Source organism: Carlito syrichta, unplaced genomic scaffold (assembly GCF_000164805.1).
Source record: "Carlito syrichta isolate Samal-C Ts95f unplaced genomic scaffold, Tarsius_syrichta-2.0.1 Scaffold302575, whole genome shotgun sequence".
In the NCBI taxonomy this organism is placed as follows: domain Eukaryota; kingdom Metazoa; phylum Chordata; class Mammalia; order Primates; family Tarsiidae; genus Carlito; species Carlito syrichta.
This window is the reverse complement of record NW_007246671.1, coordinates 187,625-211,739: the sequence shown is the minus strand read 5'-3', so window position 1 is coordinate 211,739 and position 24,115 is coordinate 187,625. Positions and strand designations below refer to the sequence as shown.

The 24,115-nt window shown below is 51.7% G+C and overlaps 1 protein-coding gene across 1 annotated transcript; it reads right to left on the bottom strand.

The window, feature by feature from the left end:
* Positions 1 to 2,397: 2,397 nt before the first annotated feature.
* PWP2 (PWP2, small subunit processome component) lies at positions 2,398 to 23,216 on the bottom strand. Its single transcript, XM_008056905.2, has 21 exons — positions 23,118 to 23,216; positions 21,406 to 21,518; positions 17,681 to 17,775; positions 17,249 to 17,348; positions 16,776 to 16,919; positions 15,792 to 15,927; positions 15,256 to 15,470; positions 13,215 to 13,358; positions 12,626 to 12,696; positions 11,987 to 12,123; positions 11,311 to 11,459; positions 11,027 to 11,174; positions 10,549 to 10,699; positions 9,437 to 9,617; positions 7,524 to 7,671; positions 6,597 to 6,705; positions 5,810 to 5,875; positions 5,102 to 5,320; positions 4,862 to 5,012; positions 4,650 to 4,724; positions 2,398 to 2,804 (listed from the first exon to the last, which is right to left on the bottom strand). Exons 1-21 carry the CDS (start codon positions 23,133 to 23,135, stop codon positions 2,627 to 2,629), a joined length of 2,748 nt encoding a protein of 915 aa, XP_008055096.1. The 5' UTR covers positions 23,136 to 23,216; the 3' UTR covers positions 2,398 to 2,626.
* Between the last annotated feature and the right edge of the window lie 899 nt (positions 23,217 to 24,115).

Genomic DNA, 24,115 nt, shown 5'->3' with positions numbered 1-24,115 from the left:
ACAGTGTGAGACTCCAACTCAAAAAAAAAAAAAAAAAAAAAGATGCGACTCTTCTGTAAGACTTAAAATAATGCTTCAGTATCGAACCACCCCTGTTCAAATCCTCACAAATGGTCATTTTTAGTTTGAATCAGGATCCACCTAAGTCTTCAAACCACAGCTGGCCAGCGGCCCCTCCACCTCTTTTATTTCCCTTTACGGGAGTCCTCCTGCAGAGTGTTCCCTCTGGGCTGTGCTGACTGTATCCCAGATGTAACTGCCCTGCTCCTCTGTCCTGTACTTCCTGGAAACTGCAATTCCAGCTAGAGACTCTATTCGGCTAATCTGGGGAAAAGTGGAGCCTGAAATCTGCTTGTTTCCTTTTCTGACATTCATAGCTGTGAATGCTGTGTGTCGATCCGTAAATCGTTGCAAAATGGGAATACTGTGATTCCTTCAGGACCTAACTACAACTCTACCACTTAAAAAAACTTACTTGTTACGCATGGGTTGGTTCACAGAAGAATGGCTGGATAAATGCTCTTTTCCTTTCCTTGACTTAACAATTTTCAAACTTATAACGCAGGATTTTTAAATAATCTGAATGGTCGCTGTTGGAGGATGTTGATGGGAACATGCTAGACTCTGCAGGCATACTGATAATTCAACCTGAGAATGTCACTGTCCTCACTGATATTCACACTGTCCATCACTCAGAGTTACCATGAATCTCTGCAAGGTAGCAGGCAATTAGAATAACAGACATGGGATATACAAGTTACCACAGATTAGCTTGGAATACTGGACTCCTTGTTCCTGGACCTGTCTGTGACCTTCTCTTGGCTTCTCACAGCTCCTGGGGACCAGCCAGCTCTATCCCCTTCTCCCCTCTTCCCATCCAAGAACGTCAACTGGTGGGAGGAATGGGATCACAGGATGGCACTAAAACATTAATATCCACCGAGAAAGGAAATGCCGAAATGTAGACTGATTCTGTCTGAGAGGCCACGATCCTGGATCCTGCCTCTATCAAGCGCCCAGGTGCTGCCACCACTGACCAGGAGCATGGGATAGAGGCTCCCGGACTCACTGCTGAGCTCCAACTCCAGTCACCTGTCTTCCCAAGGATAACTGTCAGCTGTCCCATCACTGTGCACACGTGACACAGAAAAAGCTGAAGATTCTATTTTCCATGGCGATGTGTAGGAACAAGCACCAGATTATACCAGGGGCTTGGGCTTTCCTCTCTAAAAATAGCTCTGGTCTGCAGGCCTCTGAGCCCATATACCGTGACAGGGTACCTGTTTCTGATTATGGTGACAGTGGCAGCTCCTGACCCACTGGATATTATGTGCATCATGTCCCTCAGCCTGTGTGGCCTTACACCGGCCTAGGGAGGCAGGTGGGCTGGTATCAGCTGTACTTCCCAGATGAGCAAGGGAGAGTCAGTGTTGTTCAGGACTTGTGGGCCAGGCTGTTGGTGACAGGCGGGGCCTGGCACACAACACTCAACAGTGTCCCACTCACTGCCCTGGATGCTGACTCTGAGGCCGCTGCTACCAAGCCACAGGAACCAGGCCTTGCAGCTGGTAAAGCTGGCTCAAACCACTTCACAGTGACCATTCCCAAGGGCACCACAGTGGGGAGGAGCTGTCTCCTATATGTGGTCTTGTGGCGCTGGTGCAGCAGGGCTGGGTGGGTTTACCAAGATAGGCCAGTCCAGCGGCAGGACTCCCAACGGTCTCCCCTGAGAAGTCAGAGTTGGATGGGTGCTGCCTGTCCCTGAGAATTTGTGTCCCCTACAATGGAAGCACCTGTGGACAGGCAGGTGGGTCCTGATCCCCTGCATGATACCCAGGATATGTTTCCAGCATTTTTATTTTTTAGAGACAGGATCTCACTTTGCTGCCCAGGCTGGAGTGCAGTGGTATGATCATAGGTCCAACTCCAGGGCTCACGTGATCCTTCTCCCTCAGTCTCCCAAGTAGCTGGGACTACAAGTGCATGCCACCATGCCCCACTGATGGTTTACTTTTGTAGAGACGGGGTCTCTCTATTACTCAGGCTGGTCTTGAATCCTAGTCTCAAGCAATCCTCCCACCTTAGCCTCCAAAAGTGCTGGAACTACAGAAGTATGCCATCATGCCCAAGTAATTATTTTTTGTATAGATGGGGGTCTCACTATGCTGCTCAGGCTGGTCTTGAACTCCTAGCCTCAAGGGATTCTCCTACCTGGCATGGCCTGTTATAAGCACTTTCAATTCAGAGTTTAGACTTAACCTTTGCATTTTAGAAAACTTTTGTTTTATTCCTAGGTTCTTCATCAAAACTTTATATTAAAAATATAAATTAAGTCCCATACAAAGTTTATGTGAACTATTTACCTCTCTCAGAGACATTTTCAACAGCAGACATGTCAACATTTATCACGCTGTGCCAGCATTTATCACTTGTTGTGTGCCAGTACATGCGAGTCCCAGGTATTGTCTGTCAGATCGCTGTCCCGATGGCTGTGTTGGGTTCTTACAGGAAAAGCAAGTCACTAGCTGTTGCCTGGATTCCTCCCACTTCTGGCCCAGGCAGCAAAATGATTTCAGCTCTTTGGTAGGTTTCCACTGAAAACACTGGATGTTGCCACTGCGCCAGCTTATACCACCATCGCTTCTTCTCCTTCATCTCTGTCTCCTCCTCCCAGCAGGTGTAGGCTGTCATCCTCTAAAGTGTCTGCATCTTCCTCACTTCCCAGCGGCTCCAAGTGACGCTTCATATCCCGCTGCTTAGAAACTGCCAGCGCGTACTGCATGTTATAGCGGTTCCAGTTACAGCTGTACAACACATGGGATCAGGTCAGTGCCTGCAACAGCTGTTCTCTGTTCCACCTGAGAACCTGGCCAACCTATACTCTGTAACCCTGAGAAAAGTCAGTGTGGTCTGCACATGCTCCTTTCTACACCCTGCTAGCCACTAGCTTCCTCCTCCCTTCCTGCCCTGGCAATCTGGCTTCTGCCTCACCAGGCCTCGAGGCATAACAGCCCTCAGGTGCCCAACTGTCAAAGCCCACCGCTCTGGTTCATCCTGCCAGCCCAGCCCTCCATTGGGCCTGACCCAGACGGCTTCACCAAAAAGTTGCACCAACATTTAGGAGAGGACCGCTGCAGAGCTAGAGCTATACTTGGCTTCAGAGAGCAGAGGGAAGTGTGCTTCGAATTGGCTCATTCTCCATTTACAAATGGAATAAAGGGGAGGAGCCACACCATCATAATAAAGAAGAACCTGGAGGCAGAGGGACAGAAGGGAATAAAGCAGGCCCCACTGTGCCTGCAGGAGATGGGATGATCTGTTCAGGGACTACCCACAATCACCATACAACAAAGCCAGCTGCCTCCCTACAGCTCAGCAACTCATCACAGATGAGGAAGTCCAGGGAGACATGCAATTACTTGAATCCCCAAACCATCAAGTAACGGGATCAATCTCACAGAGCTAAACAGCTCTCCTACAGAGGTCTGTGCAGATTCTGGGACGTCTTGGCTGAGGGAGCCTCGGTACTCTCTCTCGAGCCCCAGCCCTCCTACAGGACAGCCAGAATGCTCAGGGAGGAAGGGTTCACGCAAGACTCTGGGACTGGTAAAGACTTAGGGACCAGTGCAAGGACAGATAGGAGGACCATGGGGATCCCATAAGTCGAGACCCTGGACAGAACACATGAACAGGGCCAAGACCAGGTCTTTCAGGAGTGCAGGCGGGACACCTGGCAACTGATGGTTGACAGAGGAAGGAAAGACATTCCTCCAAAGGCCACCGTGAGGTATAGACAGTCTGGGCTCCACTGGCCCTTAAGGGAGGGACAACTTGCTGGGGGCAGAAGGTACACAAACCACAAAAAAAGAACTGGAGAAGAAGAGGAGGAGGGGCACCCTTGCAGAGGACTTTAGGAATATTCTCATATTATCAGCCCATTTTTCTGCTAGAGAAAGCAAGGCTCAGAGCAGACACACCCTCAGAAATTCAGGCTGCATAATACTGTAAGAAAGGGATTCGTAGTAGCAGCATACTGCTAGGGTGGAGGAAATAGGGACACATAATTTCAAAAGGGTACCTGATCTCAAACCAGACAAAGTGAAGACCAAAGGGAGGCCCAAACTTTATCTGCATGATGTCCACTTGTATACCTAATCCTGAATTGTACCCCACATCTTTCAAAAAAAAGACAAAAAAAAAAAAAGAAATCTAGGCTGCTGGGTACTGAAGTCCCATGACCAGCCTGCACTGCTTGTGTAGGTAACACACAGATCTAGGCAAGAATGCCTAGTCCTAAGAGTGTGACAAATGCCTACCCAAAAGTTTGGAGCATTTAGCTGAATCTGGGACACGCCCACCTCCAGCCTGTCTACCTGTTGCAAGTGCTCATGACTTCTGAGACACACCTACCTACAGCCTGTCTACCTGCTGCAAGTGGTCATGACATCTTTCCTTTTCGCACCAGGCTCCACCCAGCACATGTGGGGGTGGCTAAGCGGATTTAGCTCACCATGGCAGGTGAGAGGATGAGCACCTCCAACACTGGCACCTTTGTCCTCAAATCAGTCAACACAAGAATCACTACCAGCAACGACCCAGTGATAACAGTCCACCCCCTGTCCTGCCACAACCGGGCCCACCGCACATACAGTTTAGACACGTCGTCCAAGTGCCTCTGGAGGTTCTTCTGCAGGAACTGAACCACAGGCAGCAGTGTCCCCACTCTGAAAGGAGATGCCCCTGAGTGTGTGGTGGCCACAGGAAGGTCATACATGGTCTCACCTCATGCCGTATTTGTATATAAAGGATCTCTTCTTATCTGCCAAGACCAGCTGATCAGGTGACAGAGTACCACCCTTACCTGGCCTTCAGCTTCTGTCCATGCAACATGAGCAGCTTCTGAGTCCAGATGAGGTAGAACTCCAGGTGGCGGGACACTTCCAAGGAGGAAGCTACAAACTCAAGCACCTTCTCCACATACAGCTCAGGAAGGGAGGAGCTGACAACTCCAACTGTCAAAAAGGAGAAACACGCTTATTCTGCAAAGCACTCAAGAGGAGGAAGTGGGAGGGGAAGGGCACCCCGACCTGCCAATGCTCACTCTCATCCCTGGGCACTGACTCCAGGGCCTCCTGCACCAGCTTGCTCTCATTCAGCCGCAAGGCCATGAGGATGGCTCTGGTGAAGTCCTGCTGGCGTAGCGCCTCACGCACCTGCCCAGGGGTCACGCTGGTGTCCAGTTCAAATGGGTCAAAGAGCACGCGTGTATCCAGGGAGTAGATGAGGAGGCCCTCTGTAGTGGTGGCCGCCCAGCAGCGGCCTGGGAAATAAAGCAGTAGTTTCCTAAAAATTTAATTTTTAGTTTTTCTTTTTTTTAAGAAAATGTACTGAACACATTCCTGTGGTCCAAAATGCAGAAACAGGGAATGTGGGACAGTTTCTTCTACCTCTGCCACGTCTCACAGAAGAAACCAACTGGACTGTCCTACAGATTTTGTCCCAGAGCTGTCTGATGCCCAAGGGAGCAGACATCTCTGTCAGAACCACAAGAAGGTGCTTAGGGAGCGACCACACCAAAGGCGGTGCCAGTCTGGCCGTGTGTTGAAGCTCAATGTGTGTGAAGGTGGCACCATCATAGCCATCATCCTTGGGGACAAAGGGAATATGTAGTCAGCAGGGTTCTTGGTGCCATGCTCTTATCCAGGGGGACAGCATGGCCCAGACCCTGCCAGTAGCTCTGTGCCAACCTCACCTGGGAGCAGATGCCCCAGAACAAACCAGGACCAACTGCCCATGGCTTGGTGCTCACCAGTGGGAGAGAAGCGGAGTGATGTCACCCTGATCTCAGGTTTAAAGTGCCGAGAACTCATGTCACCTGGGAAAAAGAACCAATTGCAGTTACTGGGCAGCACATCCAGGCGGCTCACCCAACCGAGGCAGGCCGCCCTGTGGTCCTCCCAGCCAGCTGGGGTTGCCCTGGGGGCCTCATAAAGAGCAGCAGCCTCTGTCTGGCAGGCCCTGCACCAAGACGAGGCAGGAAGCAGCTCTTTGACTGAGAGCAGCTGCAGCAGATGAGCCCAGCACTGTGCTCCAGGAGGTGTGGGCCTGGTCAGCAGTTAATGCATCTGACCTGGGAGACGGCCTTGCCCAACCCAGGGGGGGGTCTGCTTCACCCAACAAGGTGCCCTGGGCCTGCACACAAAGAGGTGTCTGGGTGACTGGTGGACATCCCATCAGGGTGCTCTAAAGGAAACCAGGTAGTTCCTGAGTATTCTAGAACATCTGGCTTTCTACCCTGTCTCTGAGGCACATGCACCTCATCGTATCACCAGAAAGCTCCTTGTACTCGAGGGACACTTAGCTCCCATAAGTGAACAGGGAGGCTGTGTATAGCAACTCATGGAAGCTGTTACCACTGAGGAGGCTGAAGACATGGGCACTGACCCACCAGGTCTCCTCCAGACACCCCCAGCACTCAGCAGATGTCACAAGACAGTGACAGTTACTTCACACACCACACCCCCAACCAAGGGACTAAGACTGCTGTCACCCAGGAAAAGCAGCAGGGGCAGATATGGGAGGGTACCCCTGCTTACCTTTCTTGACACCTGGTAATGGTATTGCAACCCCATCTTCCTGCCCGGCATCTTGATCAATTAGTGCCAGGTTGCCAAACTCTGTCATTTTTCTTCGGTTCAAAAATTCCTAAACAGCAAAAGCCACAGTACCTCACCATCCTCTCTCTCCCTCACTCATGTGGCACAAACAGGACGAGCCCCAGTCCCTCCTGGAACTACGACAGGACACACAGACACTGAGAACACAAGGAGAGACCACTGGGGATATTCACAGAATCTTCCTGCAGAGCCTGTGGCAGATGGGGCTGGTGGAGCAGGGGCACAGCAGCCCCCTTGGACTGGAGCTGTCATTCACAGCAGGGATGTCCACCTGGCAGCCAGAGTGGCTGATCCCTCAGGAAAACACCAAGGATACTGAGGAACCTTGGTCTGTGATGGAGCCTGAGCAGGTGAACCCAGGCTGCCACATACCTCTCAGAGGCCTTCCTGGGCTCCCTTTCCTACTCCAAGGCTTGTGGGAGCCAGAGCATTAGAGGGGCCTGTGCCAAGGGCTACAGCGAGTGGGGAAGACAGGGGCCACCGGGACAGTGGGGGCAGAGCCAGCTGCGCAGGATTCAGGACAGCACAGTACAGGCAGGAAGCCACCCCTGGGCAGGGCCCACCAGCAACCCCTGGGCTCACTCATTACCTTAAAGGTCTCAAGTGTCTACCCTGAGCAGGTCAGTGTAAGCTGGGTACCCCACTCACTATCCCAGAGTGGGGTCTTTCATCTGATAGTGAGGAAGGTGCCAGGCTCCATTGGCCCTGGCTCTGTAGGGTAGCCCAAGGCAACAGTACTTCTTACAGGACAAACTCAAAACCTGCCCGGGGCCCTGTGGAGCCAGGAGTGCTGAGTTAGGAGCCTGACGCATTGAACCTGCCCCGGGAGTGGTGCCACCAGCTTACCTCCATGGCATCCAGAGACAGGTTGCATGAAATCTCAAATTTCTTCATAAGAATCTGCTCCTTGACATGATAAATGCACACAAACTTGGACATGCCTCCTGCCAGGATGCTCTGGCCATCCGCAGAGTAGCACAGAGTGGTGAAGGCCCTGGAGGAGATATGAACTTACAGTGGCCACTGAGGTACCTTCAGCACATAGATGTGTTATAGTACAGCTCAGGAACCCCAAAAGATCTGACACCTGCACTCTAGAAGGTGTATGCTGCCTCCCCGACTTCCCCAAGGCTCCTTGCCTAAGCCTATGCAAAGGACTCTCCATATCATGGTGCCCAATGATGCTGTCACACAGTTTCGTGCTGAGATGGCTCCGCCCCCTCAGATGCCTTGGCTTCCTGAGAGACAGCGTCCTTTCCACTAAAGGACCAAGTGTCTTGAGGAAGGGCGTTCCTGCTGAAGTCAGTACAAACTGTGGGCAGTTTGCCTCCAGCCCTTTGCAGCCTATTCTCAGTTGTGCCTACTCAGTCCTGCAGAGTCCAAACCAGACCCTACCACCTGTGCTCAAGACGCATGACAGTGGGCTTGGGGCAGGCAACAGTTTTCTTAGATACCACACCAAAAGAACAGCAACAGGAAAAAGTGAACAAATGGCACATCCCTAGAACCAACACTTCTGAGTCGAGGAGCGCCATCAAAAGTGTGAAGACAGCTCACCAAAGGAAATATTTGCAAATCAACTATCTGAAAAGGATCTCATATCCTGAATGTACAAAGAACTTCAAAAACCAACAAAAATACCAAACAACCCAATTCAAAAATGGGTAAAGATGGGAACAGACATTTCTTCAAAGAGGATATTTGACCAATAAGCAGATAAATGCTCAATGTCAACAAGGAAAATTTTGTTTCAGAGATAGGCTGGAGTGCAGTGGTGTGACCATAGCTCACTACAGTCTCAAACTACTGGCCTCAAGTGATCCTCTCGCCTCAGCCTTCCAAAGCGCTGGGATTACAGGCATGAGCCATTATGCCTGGTCTCAAAATTACAATCAAAACCACAATAAGACACCAATGATATGCACCAGAATGGCTCTAGTTAAAAAATAAAGTAAGTGCTGGCGAGGATGTAGAGCAACTGGAAGCTCTGTGAACCATTGGTGAGAACACCAAATGGTACCCTGCTGTAGAAAACAGTGTAGTGGGCCCTCAAAGAGTTACACACAGAACTAGCACAAGACCCCAGATGGTTCCTTCCCAGCTATGCCTATGAAGACTGAAAACATGTGTTCCTACAAAAACCTGCAAGAGGGTTCAATGTTTCCTTCTAGAGGAAAGCCCCCTCCACCTCCCTCATCTCCCTCTACACCCCCACTGTGAACAGGCGTCTCACTCCTGGGGGACAGGCCTAGACCCCAAGGCCATATCCGCCCTGACATGCCCCTGCAGGTCCTATTCTTCCCCACCCCTCTGCCCAGCCAGGGCTCAGGGCAGGCAGTTCCGTCAGCAATCTCTGTGACAAGAGAACTGTCCCCACTGGCATGTGAGGAAACTGTGGAGCTGAGTTCAATCCTATGAAGGTCAAGGGTGCCAAGGGCTTACAACAACCCTGGTGGTATTGAGGTTTGGAACTGGATTTCACTTTTCAACTGAATGAGTTATGGTCAGTAAATCCAACGACCTCCTGTGCTGGGGAAGTGGGAGAATGGATGTTAGATGAGATGCAGCCTCCCTTCTGAGGGGCTCAGGACCCCCTGCCTTCACCCATAGGGACTCAGTGACTTCAAGCATGGAGGACGAAGCCATAAGAGAAGAGGCTGTAAGCACCCAACTGCTGGCTGGGTCTCAGGTCAGGGAAAGGGTCCTGAGCTGCCAATGCCCAGCTGTGCCCACTGTACCAACTCACAGCTGCCACTTACTTCCCTTTGGCTGAGTGTTTGGCTGTGATCTTGTCCAGCTCCTTCCTGCCTATCTTGAGGTCATGCCTGCCTTCAATGGAGCCCGTCTGCACGGCGTTCTCAGGGTCCCAGAAGGTGATCTGTGAGTTCAGCATGGCCACAGCCAGCTCTGCACCGTCAGGGCGAAAAGTCACAGCCAGAGCTAATAGGGATGCAAAGTAAGGTCCAAGAAGAAGAGTTGGGCTCCAGGAGACAGGCTGCCGACCATCACCTTGGCTAGAGCCAGCCTGTGCCCTGGCACCCCAAGAGACCAGCATCCCATCAGGCCCCAGGCACATAAGTGAAGGGCACTGCATAGTCTAGGCAGGGCTACAGGACCAGCACCAAGGCTGACAGGGATGAGTCATGATGATGGTCACCAAGAGGAACAATTGGACAGACTAGAACACAGAGCCCTGCAGAGATGCAGGATGCAATGCTGGGAGCTGGGACAGCAAAAAGCAGGGAATGTGCTTCCTGGGGCAGCAGTTCCCAAGGGCCAGATAGCAGCTAAATAAGAGCGCAGGAGCCCATGGCTTTCCCAGGAAAATGATCACAAAGCCAGACGGTGGGCTGAGGATGGGTCTGTCTATCTCCTGACCAGCCGCAGGGCAACGCAGTGCTGGAAGCCCAGCCTCAGGAAAGGAGAAGGGCGGCTGGGCCACCTACGACCACCTTGTCCTTCTCCGTGTTGCAGCCTAAGTAGAGCCCCCCTTGGGACAATGACTACACTCAAAAGCAACTCTAGGAAATGGGGAGGTGGCTATAGCCATGCACCCTTCTCCTCCGTGAAGCTACTTGCTCCCCACATGGCTCCTTCTCTGACGCAACAGGAGCCCAACTACTACTCCTCGATCAACTTCTCAGAGCTCCCAGTTTGCCACAAAGTAACACTGGACTGACCCCCACTGGTGATAGCTCCTAGGTACTGCCAACCTTGGTGTTGCTTTGCTTTGTTTAGAATCATTCTTCCTATTCGCAGGTTCATGCCAAACCCATAACTAGGAACATAGTGAAGGGGTGTGAGAAAAGAACAAAATGGGATGCTGGCACCTGACCCCCAGGTCCTGTCCCACTTGCCTCCCAGTGCTCACCATCAGAGGTTAGGGCCAGTGTCTCCTTGGTTCTCCAGCTGTCAAACATGTCCCATAGGCGCACGGTCTTGTCCCAGGAAGCACTGGCCAGGATGGACTTCATTGGGTTAAAACATAGACCGCTGATGGGCCCCTCATGGCCAGATAGAACCTACAGCAAAGCAAGGGTAAGGAGGGGACACAAGAGGGGCAGTGGTGTGGCTCCCTGGGCAGCTCCGGGTTGGACACTGGCGGGAGAACACTGGCAGGCAGAGGCTACAGCCTCAGGGCTCTGGATAAGCCACTGTTACTGTCTTGGTGAGTAGCGAGGGGGAAGGCCAGGCCAGAAACCTCAAAAGAGATTGCTCTTCCAGGGATCACCTCTACTCCCTGTGCTGCCAGCTAGTGTTGTCAACCCTGCACGGCACAGGTGGCCCTTCCCCAAACCTCAGTCCAGCCCTCTCCAGAGCACAACCCCAAGGGATGTGTAGGCTCTTACATCCAGGAGCCTGCCAGTCTGCATGGACCACACAAAGATCTCAAAGGAGTCCTGGGCCCCAGCAGACACGATCTCCCCGCTTGAGTCCACAGCCACGCAGGAGAACTGAGTGGGGCGTGGAGACGTGAAGGTGCGGAAGTTTCGGTACCTGCCAAGAGTTGAGGTTGGTATAGCGTGCCAGAGTCTCCTACCCTCACTCATGGGTGGACGCGCTGCAGCATCACCCCTGCCTCCATCTCACCCACAGGGAGCCTGTCTGAGCTGACACAGAGCAGAAACATCACCTGTGAAGGTCGAAAGCTCGCACGGTCCCATCCATGGATGAGGTCACGATGACATTGCCAGTGGCAGTAAAGGTCACACCGGTCACCCCACTCGAGTGCTCCATGAAAGTGACAAAGCAGAAGCCACTGAGGGTGTTCCACACCTTGACCTGCAACAGGAGCATGTGCAGGAGTGTGAGGTAAAGGCAGGAACTCTGTGTGACATGGCCCTGATCAAGATCCCTGCCCTGTACCCATGACCGCCCTGGCTCACCTGGCCTCACCCACAGGCTCAGGGACCATCTGCCCCTTGCCCTTCCCTCACCTCCAGATGAGGAATGACAGAGCAAGTGTGGGTGGGCTGTGGCAGGGGCGTAAGGCTGTAGGTGGCCCCAGGCAATACAGCAAGCATTAGGCCACCTTAGATGCCAGCTGCTGGCTTCACAGCCCACCCTTAGCCAAGCAGCCACCACCATGTAAGACACCATGTCAAAAATGGAGACACAGAGATCCCAAAATCCTCTCCATTCACATCCCGGCACATTGTTAAACATCTTGTTAGGAGCCCAGGAACAGTGTGAACTGCAAGTCCCAGGCTGAGCCCCATTCAGGGCCTGGACACAGTGGCATAGCCCACATACTGTTGCGTCTCAGAACCCCACCCAGCCCTGAGGCCAACAGGACTGGGAAAGCCTACCTTGCCATCATCCCCACCGGTCACAATGTACTGCCCATCAGGGGAGTAGGCCAGTGACACCATGCTGTTGAAGTGGCCCTGTTGCTTGAGCACGTAGGACTCGCTCTGCCACTCCCACACAAGCAGCTGGCCCAGGCCTGCAACACATGACAGGGGCTGGCACACCCATCAGGACACCCCAGTCAGCCCAGGGCCCAGCCCACCTTCCTTCATGGCAGAGGCCAAGACAGCCCAAGGACGGGTGGAACAGACTCCTGAGTGCAGGACCAGGGCTACCATCTGTCGTGTGGCTTTGCCCACCAGCTCTGGGCCCTGCTTGCACTGACACAGTGACCACCCATCACAACTGAGGCAGGTGCTCTGACCCCGTCCTGAGCAGGGAGTCCAAGGGCAGGGAGATGCCAGCCTGCCTGACGAAAGCCAGGGCAGGAAAAGCACCCTGGGCAGGTGGCTGGAGCACAGGCCCAGGTCTAGGACTGTGGGGCTCTAGGACAAGTGCGTGAGCACCTGCCACAGCGTGCCAGAGGCCCAGGTGTTCAATCAAGGAACCGCAAAACAGATTTGGGCTCAAACATCAGGCTCAGCCCAGGCAGGCTTCCTCAAGGAGGATTCTGTCTACACCTAGGCCAAAAGACAAACCTGAGCAGCCGAAGGCGATCCAGTCCCCAGAGCTATTGATGGCAACCGAAGTGATGCTCTGATTCGAGATGCTGCCAAGAGTGGAGGTCATGAGGGGGAGGCCAGCTGCCCAGTCAAGAACCCTAGTGCCCCCACCCCCATGCATCAGTCATCCCTCCCACTCATTAGACATCAACAATTCACTTCACTTAAAGCATCAGAGAAGACCCAGAGAGATGTTCACTGTTCAGAAACTAGAAGCTTCCAAATTTTATGAAACCAGTATTGTGATTCTCTCTGTGCTCCAAAGATGAAAATCAGAAGGGAAAAGGTGAGGACCAAAAAAAAAAAAAAAAAAAACCATGAACGTGGTCCACTTGAGACTGTCCCATGGGGCAGCAGCATGGTTCTCTCTAGTCCACCGACCAGCACGAGTGGCTGTGCAGGTCTATGGGCAGCAATCTGCTGGTCTGATCTTGGTCCCCAGGGGTCTCTGCAGTCCCCACTGCCAGGGCCAGACATGGTCAGCCCTCTACCTGCTCACCTGCTTCTGGACTGAGGCACTAGGGGGGAGTGAATAAATAAAACCCCTACCACAAGCAGAACTCACCTCAGGGAGTGGATAAGGTTGAACTCTGGGAGTTCGTGAAGATGAAAAGTTCCAGAAGCAAAACCAGTGACCAAGAGGTGAATCTTCTTGTGATATGCTGCAGCTGTCAGGTTGTTAAAGTCTCCTTCTTTATTGAAGAAGTATCTAAATTGACCAGGAGATGGAGACTTGTGGGAAGGAACAGAGCCAGGCTGGCCCCTCCCCCACCCCACCCAGGTCTGGGCTCTAGAACAGTCTGCAGTTCCATGTTGGGGAGCACCAACCATGCCTCCCCCTTCACTCCAGGCCCCACAGTCACTCTGCTCCATTTCCAACTCAGGACCCAAGAGAACCTCTCAGAGGGTCTCCACCCTCACCTGCTGATCCTAAGCCAGAAGCTAGTAGGGCATTTGGAGGGAGCAACACCCACGGGCAGGCAGGTGAGAGAAAGGATGAAGGCAGGGCAGGGTAGTCTATGCCATGGGAGAGGCAAAGCATGGCCGCAGGTGCATCCAGGGTCCAGCCAGATCCCATGGTTTCCTGCATCCTCCTCTAATGAACCTCTGGCCCCCACTGACAGACAAAGGTGACCCTGAGGACACCTCCACCTTTAAGTTCCACCTGAGCTTTCCATCCAGAGTCTTCCAGAGTCACAGCACAGCTACGCCCTGGTCCCTCCTTCCACCCTTCTGGAGCCCCATCCCTCTGGAGCAAGTGATGGGTGTGGGCCAAGGCAGAAGAGGCCCCTCCCTGAACACTGATAGCCCCAGAGAGCACTCCCCCTTCCTGGAACCTAGTTTCACCCACATGGGGCCAGTTTCCTTCTCCTCTTCCCCAGGGGACTCCTTCAGTTCCTGTTCACACCAGGCCTTCAGCTGGAACACTCCTGAGTCCCTGCAGGCACTGAGTACACCACCACCCTGCCCACCTTCCAGCCCAGTCTTCCCTGCCCAGTGCCCAGCTGACCCTCCCTACTCCCCAGCCCCAGGACCCCAAAACACCCTCATGGCAACATCTTCCAAACACCTATCAAGCCCCACACACCCCAAATCTAGTCTGCTGTGGCTGTCCTGGGCTCCCTCCCTGACATCTGGCTTTGTTAGAAAGCCAGGGTCCCTTCAGAGCCAGAAGCTCTTGGGAGCGCCTTTCCACCACCCAGGCCCATCCTGCTGCTGTCTGTCTCTGCATGGCCACTCTGTCACTTCAAGTCTTTTGTCTCCAACCGAGAAAGCCTCACTAGGGCCAGTGGGTGTTCTCAGATCCAAGTTCAGAGCACAGCACACAGTGGGTGCCAAATAATTGCAGAATAGAAGGGTCCAGGCTAAGACAACCACACAACAGAACATGTGATGCCATGGTCAGCCAGGTCATCTCTGATTACAACCAGCCTACCTCTGAGCCCCAGATGTCTGGCATCTGACCCTTGCATGGTTCCTAGTTAGGACAACAGAGGGAGTTTGTAAAAGGTCTCCACAGGGGGGACTGAAGCCCAGGGCTCATGGAGTCTAGTATATAGGATCAAGGTAGCATTTAGGGATATATTGCCTGGTAAAGCACCCAGAGCCTCTGCCAGCAGCTCCTGCGAGCAGGCTTGGAGCACCTGCTGAGGACTCACAGAGCCAGGCCTCTCCACCCACTCACACCCTGCTGCCAGCTTTCCCTGAATGATCCCCTCTCATGGCATCTCCTTCTGCCACCTTGGCCCCCACAGCTCTCACTGAGCATACCTCACACCCTCCATGAAGCCCAGGGAGTCTCATCCACACCAAGCACTACAGGCTTTCATGGGCCACAAGTATCCCCCTGGGGCACATGCTGCCCTGTCTCCATGCCTGAGTGTCCCGACCCCTCCCTTCCCTACCCTTTGCCCTGCCCTGAGCACAGACAGATAGCTAAGCGGCAGCAGCAGGTCCCCTGGGTAAGGAGGCAGGGTTAACACCTAAGCACTCAGGTGTTCTTGAACCTGGGTCCAGACATGGGCCTGTTCTCTGCACCTCTGGGGACCCTACATTCATATCCCCCTGAGGGAAGGAGAACCCCAGGAGTTCCCTCTGAGACCTACTTGGCCAGCCGTGAGTACTTTACTTTTCCTCTCTTCTCCTCCTCAGCTGGTGTGGCCTTCCCCCGGATGGTGGTCTCTCTGTCCTCCTCCTCTTCCTCCTCCTCCCGCTGCAACAGGTCTGCTTTCCAGCCTGAGGGGGCCTTTAGCCTCAGGCCCTTTGGGGGTGTGTCGCACTGCCACACACACAGGGCTCCATCCTGGCTGAGTGAGTACAGCTGCAAGAGGAAGAACACACAGCACATATGTTGCCCTTGGGCCCATGGTGGCCATCCATGGCTGCCACAACCCATGACCCTCTCTCTGGCTTAGATCCAAGCGATAGTTCCACTGAAGGTGCCCCTCTGAGCAGGGAAGAGATGATTCTCTATGGGCAGAAGCAGCTACTGCTGGTCCCTTGATGTTCCCCAAGCCACCTGGGATCAGTTGGGAGGATGTGCAGGGAGGAGGCAGCCTGACCTCAGGCCTCTGGGCCTCACCTACATACCGCTTTTATCATTGACGCCAGTGGGCAAGGGAACTTGGACACAGAGACTTACGTCAAGGCTGTTGGACTCAAAGAAGCAGGCCACAATGGCATCCTTGTGTCCCCCCAGTGCATAGTAGATGAGGTTGTCCCAGCGCTCGGCGCCAAACACCCAGGTGGACATGTCTTTGCTCCCCACCACAAAGCACCTGGAGCAGAGGGAACAACACCTCCTCAGGGCACAACTGTGATGACAAAGGCAGCATATGTGCTCCAGAGTGACACGTAGGGAGACCACTTTACTCCTTTGTGGGTCTCAGAGGTGAGTTCTGAGAAGTACAGGTAGGACATTCCAGCATGGCCTGCCAGCCCATCCTTCCTGCTCTCCTGGGCATTAGCTGCATCCACCTTGTACCTTCACCCTCCTCATTTCTCCTGATGTAGCCTATTACCCAACCACAGCAAACTGTTTACGGTACAGTCAGACAGGTGGGACTCGGGCAGCAATAGGTAGGATGGTGCAGCCACGTGATATGCCTGCCCCAGACTCAGCACTCAGGATACTGACAAACCACACTCTGCGTGGGGGCTGCACTCTCCCTGGGCATGGCAGCAGCGGCCAGGACCAGGATGTGGAAGCAAGGCCAGTCTCATAAACAGAAGCCACGCCCCCACCTCTCCCTGCTGTGGCACCTGTGTGCTGGGATGCGGAAGGGCTGAGAGGAAACCAGCAACTCTGCAAATACCTTAGGGGACAGAGACAGCTGTGGAATGACCACCTTGTGAAGGAGGGGCATAGGCCTCCACACGCACAAGATTCTCCTGGCTGAACACAGCTGGTCTAAATGCTAGATGATACAAACTCAAATAATACCCCCTATCATCAACATCAACACCAGGTCAGCGCAGACCTAGCCCAAATCCTGCAGTATAGGTAGGAGACATTTCCAAATGAAGCTTCAGGACCTGAGAAAGGGTCCCGGTCCCATGGCCCCAAGGCGAGAGTGGACAGAGGCGTCCTTACAGGCCCTGCTCCCCTGCAGTGCCCAGGCCTCACCTAGAGTCATCTGTCCAGTCAATGCACGTAGTTTCATCATATGGCCCAAAGTAGGTTTTGTCCAGAACAAAGGCATTGAACTCTCGCTTCTTCCCAGGGGCGTGGTACATCTGGGCAATGTTGCCCTTTGTGATGACAAACTTCCTACCGAAGAAATGAGGACATAGTCGATATTCAAAACCAGCAGTAGCCCCAAGACACCACAGAGCCCTGAGATAACAACTCAGTCTGTGCCCACCCAGGTCTCTCCAGTCCTGCCTCTCCCACAGGATGGAGGCTGAGGAATGAAGGAAGCAGAAAAGAAGAGACAGAAACATAGGGCACCTCAGCCATAATAGGTTTCTGCTCCGAAAAGAAGGCAACCAGTGCCAGTGAGGGTGACTCATGTATCTGATGGGAAAGCTCTGAAGCCTAGGCAGCCAGCTTGGCAGCAGCATGCACACCAGGCCTCACTCCCCACCAGCCGCCCTTACCTGCCGTCGGGGGAGAAGGAGATGCTGTGCACAGAGCCCTTGAAGTGGAAATGGTGCAGCACAGACCTGCAGACCAGGCTGACCAGCAGCGCGTTGCCCCCTGCAGGAGGTCAAAGGTGATGACATGCAGCAACCCCAAGGACCCCCAGATACACAGTGCCGCTTGTCTCATGCAATAGGAGACACGAAGAAAGGGTTTGCATGTGTGCACTCTAGGGCATCAGGACTCCTCAATGCCTGCCTGAGGGACACCAGGCCCCACTCCGCCCCAGGTGACACCGAGGATATAACCTCACCCATAGCACACCCTCATCCCCAAGTCCCTCCGAGGCCCCCGACATGAGACTGGGGAGTGGTTTATTCCAGTCCCATGTAGCGCCCCCAAGTCCATTCTCACCTGACTCCCGGTCCCTGCCACATTGAGGTAATTACCTTCATCGATGATGATTGCAAGGCGGCCATCTGGGGACAGCCCCACACACTTGACATTATACCGAGTGGCCAGGGGCAGCGTGTCAGATTTGTTGCTGATAAGTCAAAAAAAAAAAGACAGTTGGTCCTGAGTCAGATAAGGGAGATAGGCCTGGCTTGGGACCAGCAGTCCACCTTCCCCACGAGGCCCCACTAGACCCCCATGTGCCAGAGCTCATCTGTTCACCCCCAAAAAGAAATCACTTCAGCCTTGGAGAAAATTTAGCAAGACATATTAAACGCCTTAAAAATGGGCTTTCATATATCAACTTTGCTTCTAGGACTTTATACTGAGAGGATTCTGCCTACGCATGATGTCAGAAAACCAGAAACAAGCTAAATGTCCAACAACAGGAATGAATCAGTGACAGCACATTCATGTAAAACTGTTGTTTTTTTTTTTATTATCATTTATTTATTTATTTTTTTGAGTTGGAGTATCACTCTGTCACCCAGACTGGAGTGCAGTGGCCACCCCCGGCCACTGCAGCCTTGACCTGCTGGGCTCCGGCGATCCTTCCACCTCAGCCTTCCAAGTAACTGTAACTACAGGCGCGTGCTACCATGCCTGGCCAATTTTTTATTTATTGTAGAGACGGGGTCTCAAACCCATGGGCTCAGGCAATTCACTCACCTTGGCCTCCCAAAGCGCTGGGATTACAGGCTGAGCTACCGAGCCCGGCTTGTAAAACTGTTTTTAAAGAAATGGACAAATAAGCAGGTGCAGGCAGATCTTAGAGATACTGTTGGTTTGGCTCCCAACCACTACAATAAAGTGAATATCGCAATAAAGCAAGTCATACAAATGTTTTGGCATACAGATGACATATTTATATTATACTGTAGTTTATTAAGTGTATAATACCATCATATCTTAAAAAAAGGTACAGACCTCAACGAAAAATACATTACTACTAAAAAATGCTAATCCTTTAAGCCTTCAGCAAGTCCTAATCTTTTTGCTGGTGGAGGGTCTTGTCCCAATATTAATGGCTACTGACCAACCATGGTGGTTGTTGCTGAAGGTTAGGGTGGCTGTGGCAATTTCTGAAAATAAGATAATGAAGTTTGCCTCATTGACTCTTCCTTCCACAGAAGATGTCTCTAGCACGCAATGCTCTTTGACAGCATTTGACCCATGGTAGAGCTTCTTTCAAAATGGGAGTCAAATTCTGCTGCTACTTTATCAACTAAATTTTGGAATATTCTAAATGCTTTTAGGCTGGGCACAGTGACTCATGCCTATAATCCCAGGACTTTGGGAGGACGAGGTGAGAGTACTGCCTGAGTCCATGGTTCAAGACCAGCCTGAGCAACTTGGCAAGACCTCATCTCTACAATAAATAAAAAATTAGCTGAATGTGGTAGCACATGCCTGTAATTCTAGCTACTTGGAAGGCTGAAACAGAAGAATCACCTGAGCCCAGCAGGTCGAGGCTATGGTGGCCATAAGCATGCTACTGTACTCCAACCTGGGTGACAGAGTGAGATTCCAACTCAAAAAAACCAACAAAACCAAAAACCCCCAGCTTTATTAAATGTATTTGTTAAATACTAAGACTTCAAAGTAAAAACTACTCCTTGATTCATGGACTACAGAATGGATGTGGTGTTAGCAGGCATGAAAACGACATTCATCTCCTTGTATATCTCAGAGCTAGACCGACCAGGTACATTGTCAATGAGCAGTAATATTTTGAAAGGAACCTTTTTCTGAGCAGTAGGTCTCAACAGTGAGCTGAAAATGTTGTAAACTGATGTGCTATCATTCAGACTTTGTTGTTTCATTTATAGAGGACAGGCACAGCAGAGTTAGCAAAACTCCTAAGGGCCCTAGGATTTTTCAGAATGGTAAATGAGCACTGGCTTCACCTTAAAGTCACCAGTTGCATTCGTCCTAACAAGGGTCCTTCTGTCCTGTGAAGCTTTGAAGCCAGGTGCTTACTTCTCTCTAGCTATGAAAGTCCTAGATGGCATCTTCTTCCAATTGAAGGCTGTTTCGTCTACAATGAAAATCTGTTATTCAGCGTAGCCACCTTCATCAATGATCTTGGCTAGATCTTCTCCATCAGCACTTGCTGTTTCACTTTGCACTTTTAGAAAGAAAGGTTTCTTTTCAACCTTATGACCCAATCTCTGCTAGCTTCTAACTTTTCTTCTGCAGTTTCCTCACTTCCCTCCACCTTCATAGACCTGAAGGGAATCAGAGCTTTGCTTAGGATTAGGTTTGGCTTAAGGAAATGTTGTGGACCACTTGAACTTTCTCCCTATCAGCAATAAGGCTGTTTCCCTTTCTTATCATTCATATTACTTTACTTCAAGAATTTTTCTTTGTATCCACAACTTGGCTAACTTTGGTGTGAGAGACTTAGCTTTCAGCCTATCTTAGCTTTGGACATGTCCTCCTCACTAAGCTTAATCATTTTTAGCTTCTGATTTCAAGTGAGAGATGAGTGACTCCCCCTTTCACTAGAACACCTGGGGCCCATTGTAGGGTAATTAATTGGCCTAATTTCAATATTGCTTTGTCTCAGGGAATAAGGAGGCTAGAGAAGAGGGAAAGAGGCAGGGGAACAGGAAGTTGGTGGAACACACACAACACTTATCAATTAAGTTCTCTGTCTTATATGTGCACAGTTTGTGACACCTTGAAAAAAATCACAACAGTAACATCAAAGATTACTGATCAAATCACCATAACAGACATAATAATGAAAAAGTGTGACATACTGTATTTCTACAGTGTGACAGAGACACAAAGAGCACATACTGGTAAGAAAATGGAACCAACAGACTTGCTCAATGCAGAGTTGCCTCAAACCCTCAATTTGTAAAAAAATACAAAACTACAATTCTGCAAAGCACAATAAAACAAGGTATACCTGTACCTCTCAATGTCAGAACTAGACTCTGACTTTGTCACATGGCTATTAACTCTAGAAAGCCCTGTTAGACATTATTTAAACTAACTACAAGTAGCAGCACTAGCAGCTGTCGCCATACACATCTGTGTGGGTGCTCCTCAGGGGCAGGGGCACAGAGCATGTGCTGCTGCCTCATCTGTCAGGCAGGGAGACTGAGGCTCCAGGGCTACCCAGTTGGAGTTCCAGAACAAGACAGAGGACCAGTAGCCTTTACAACAAAAGAACTTCAATCGGACAGAAGAGGGGTCAGCCCATGATCTCCCCAACAAGTCTAGGATAAGAAGGGAACACCACACTTGCTTGGAATAAAGAGCTAAATGTGAACAACCAAAATTGACCTCTGGCTGCCCAGCAGCATCGGGGTTCCCGAGCAGGGGTCCAGGGCAGCCTCAACTCCCCACCACATGATCTCATGGTCCTTAGGACTCTGCCCTCATGGGAGAAGTGCTAACCTTGAGCTACGCCTTCTCCCCATCTCCCCATCAGAGAGGCAGAGTCCCTTCCCACACACTTTTTACCTTTAACACTAGTGATCTAGACACACAGGGCTTGGCTAAGGCACCAGAAAGAAGAACCAGGAATTGGCTGCCAATTCCAAGACTCATCTGTTGACCCTAGTAAGTCCTGTAGCCTTGTCTCGGGCTACCTTGATTGATGGTACCATAAAAAGGAAGGTGAGAAAGACACCAGCAATTTTCACATGCTATTTAAAAATTACAATAATAATTACCACTATTATTAATATCTCTTTAGAATACTTACTTTTTAAGATCAAATACAGTGACTCTATTGCCCACAGGACTGATGACTGAATTTCCATCACACGTAAAATTTAAGTTTCCACGCCGATAAACTGTACCCAGCAAGTTTGAAAACTGAAAAGAAAACAAAGCTGTCCTAATACAAAGAACACAGAGTCCCGACTCCCAGAAAAGGTCTAAGTGAGGCAACTAGGCAGAGAACCCCACTTTGTGTTCCCTCCAGGCACCTCCTGGGATATTTCCTGGGCAAGAGTGGAAGAGGTGAGCATGATCCTCAGGAGACCCCAGAAACTCCAAGCTTCCACTGAGGTGAGTAAGATTCCATGAGCATCTGGGGAGCCTCCTAAGACAAGTGGTATCCCAGGGGAAGAATGGGCAGGACCCATGTTTTAAAGTAAGCTATAATAATAAAAGAGCATCTCAAAAGCATCTAGGCTCAAGGCATACTGAGCATTCAGCATCTCATGTTTGCTTCCTATTTATTTATCCAATCATTCATCAAACACAAGTGTCCACTAAAGACACCACCATGCATGCAGACACATGTACCTGACGGTGGATATCTAGTGGGAGAGGAGATGAGAAGCATGGGAGGGAGGGCCACTTTAGAGGGTTGTCAGGGAAGGTGGCCTGGAGGAGTCACCTGGACTGGAACTTAAATGAGCAGGTGCCAGCCAGGCCAGGATCTGGGGCTTCTATAGGTAGACAGTGCCCCAGTTCCTCAGGGAGGAGCCTGGTCAGCAGGAGGGGTTTTAAGCAAAGGTGTGCCATGACCGGAGGCACATTTTTTTGCCACCCCACTAATGATGGTAGAGTAGATGAAGTCTAGGCCTGTGAGGAGTTGGGCATGGCTTCTGGTAGGTGTTGGGCCCAACAGCACAGAACATGCAGAGGAGCAGGGCCACATTCGGTTCTGGACAGGACGGGTGCAGGACCCAGTGGGTAGATGGTGCAGCCCTGGAGACCAAGCCTGGAAGGAGCTGGGACCCAACAGGGAGGCTGACTCTCTAGAAGCAAACACAGACTTCCACGGCAATGGGACGAGTAGGTCAGGGCCACTGTGCCAACCACCGGCTTTTCCAGAACAAGCCAAACCAAAGGTGCAAACTCTCCAGAGATTCTTAGGTCGGCTCCCCTCCCTCCACCTCATCTCGTGCCCCACCCGCGTCCTTCTCACCTCACGTTTGGAACCACAAGTCTCATCTCCCAAACCTACATCATCTCCCCAGAAAGTCCACGTTCCCGCCTCTGGGAATCAGGTCACAGCAGGGCTTCCCTGCCCCTCTGCGCTCACCCGGACGCTCTGTCACCAGGGAGAAGCCCCGGGCCACTTCTGCTCCCACCTCTTAACTCTTCCCAAAGGTGCTGGCTGCCACCTCTGGCAGTCCCGATTCCACCCTTAGGGTGGACCATATTGAGGTTAAAAATACTCCGACCTGCAGATCCCGGCCGGGAGTCTCTGTTCCTCCAAGACGTCATCAGCGCCCCCGTCCCGGCTCCCCACAGGTCTCCCCTAGCCCAGCCCGTTCGTTCCTGGTGTCCCCGAAATCGTGAGCACGCAGGGGCCGTCGACCCCCACGCGGCCTTGTCGCGAAAGCGGACCACAGCGCCCCCAGCCCACTCGCCTCGGCCCGTATGAGTGCTCTACCCGGCGGGAAACAGGCCCACCGAACGGAAGCGCCTAACCCGCCAGCCCCACAACCCCGCGGTTACCCGGTACGCGAACTTCATTGCGGCCGCCGCACACGTGCGTAGCACAACCAGCACTCGCCCGCAGAGGCACTTCCGGGTCGGGAACGCACACTACCGCCCTCTTCCGGGGCAGGATCACAACCCGGAGGCCGGAAAATCGGCCCCGCCCTCACTCCGCGGTACAGCTTGAGCACCAGGATCCGCCCCTCGAGGGCCCCGCCCACACCCCGGAGCCGCACACGCGCTTTCGGGCCTGCCTCGAGGGCTGAAGGCGTGGGAGGACTTAGGTGCTAGTGGGCAGGGCAAGCTCCACGCCCCCGCCCAGATTAACTTCTTGCACTAAGAAGAGCCGGCGGGCGCGGGTGCAGGAAGGGACATGATGCGTGCTTATGATAATGAAAGGGGGAACACAAAGAACAAGAGTCTTGATGAACTAAACTGAAACCAGAGCTTCTCAAGGAAACTGTTGGCGCCGCCACCAAACCCCACAACACGTGCATTTGCGAGGCGGTTGTCAAATCCAGTCAAACGTCAAGACGGAAAAAACTCGAAAGCCCTGATAACTCAAATGTCCTCATTCTTGTGAGTTACTGGGTAAGAAATTAATGGAAAAAACCCTACTGCTTCCCCAAAAGCAAATAATGTATGCCTAAAAGTCAGTAACAAGGATTCGGGAGAGAAAACAAGAAAATCTTTGAATATTCCACACTCGATTTTCACATCGTGCCACAGCAAAATAATCAAATTCAAAACAGCAGTTTCTTCTTAAAATGTGTATTTTCAGAACTATAATGCTTACATTTTAAAGTCTTAATACAATGGTTTTAGTCTAACAATATATTACAGAATATGAAAAATGACTTTTCATAGTAAGCCATGAAAATGGAATTAATACCTGCAGTGTCAAAGTCACCAACTTGTTACCTTTTCCAGTCACAGAATCCCAACAAATTGTATTAATGATGCTTGCGGTTCTCACAGCCTGATATATATGATGAATAAATTTTGAGAAAGGGGCA

What these genes read in the sequence shown, in the direction of transcription:
- PWP2 (XM_008056905.2), bottom strand. An exon ending in GACTGGACAGATGACTCTAG is followed by an intron (nt 15,928 to 16,775) that starts GTGAGGCCTGGG and finishes CCTCTGCTCCAG; the next exon opens with GTGCTTTGTGGTGGGGAGCA. An exon ending in CGAGCTTTCGACCTTCACAG is followed by an intron (nt 11,175 to 11,310) that starts GTGATGTTTCTG and finishes AACTCTTGGCAG; the next exon opens with GTACCGAAACTTCCGCACCT.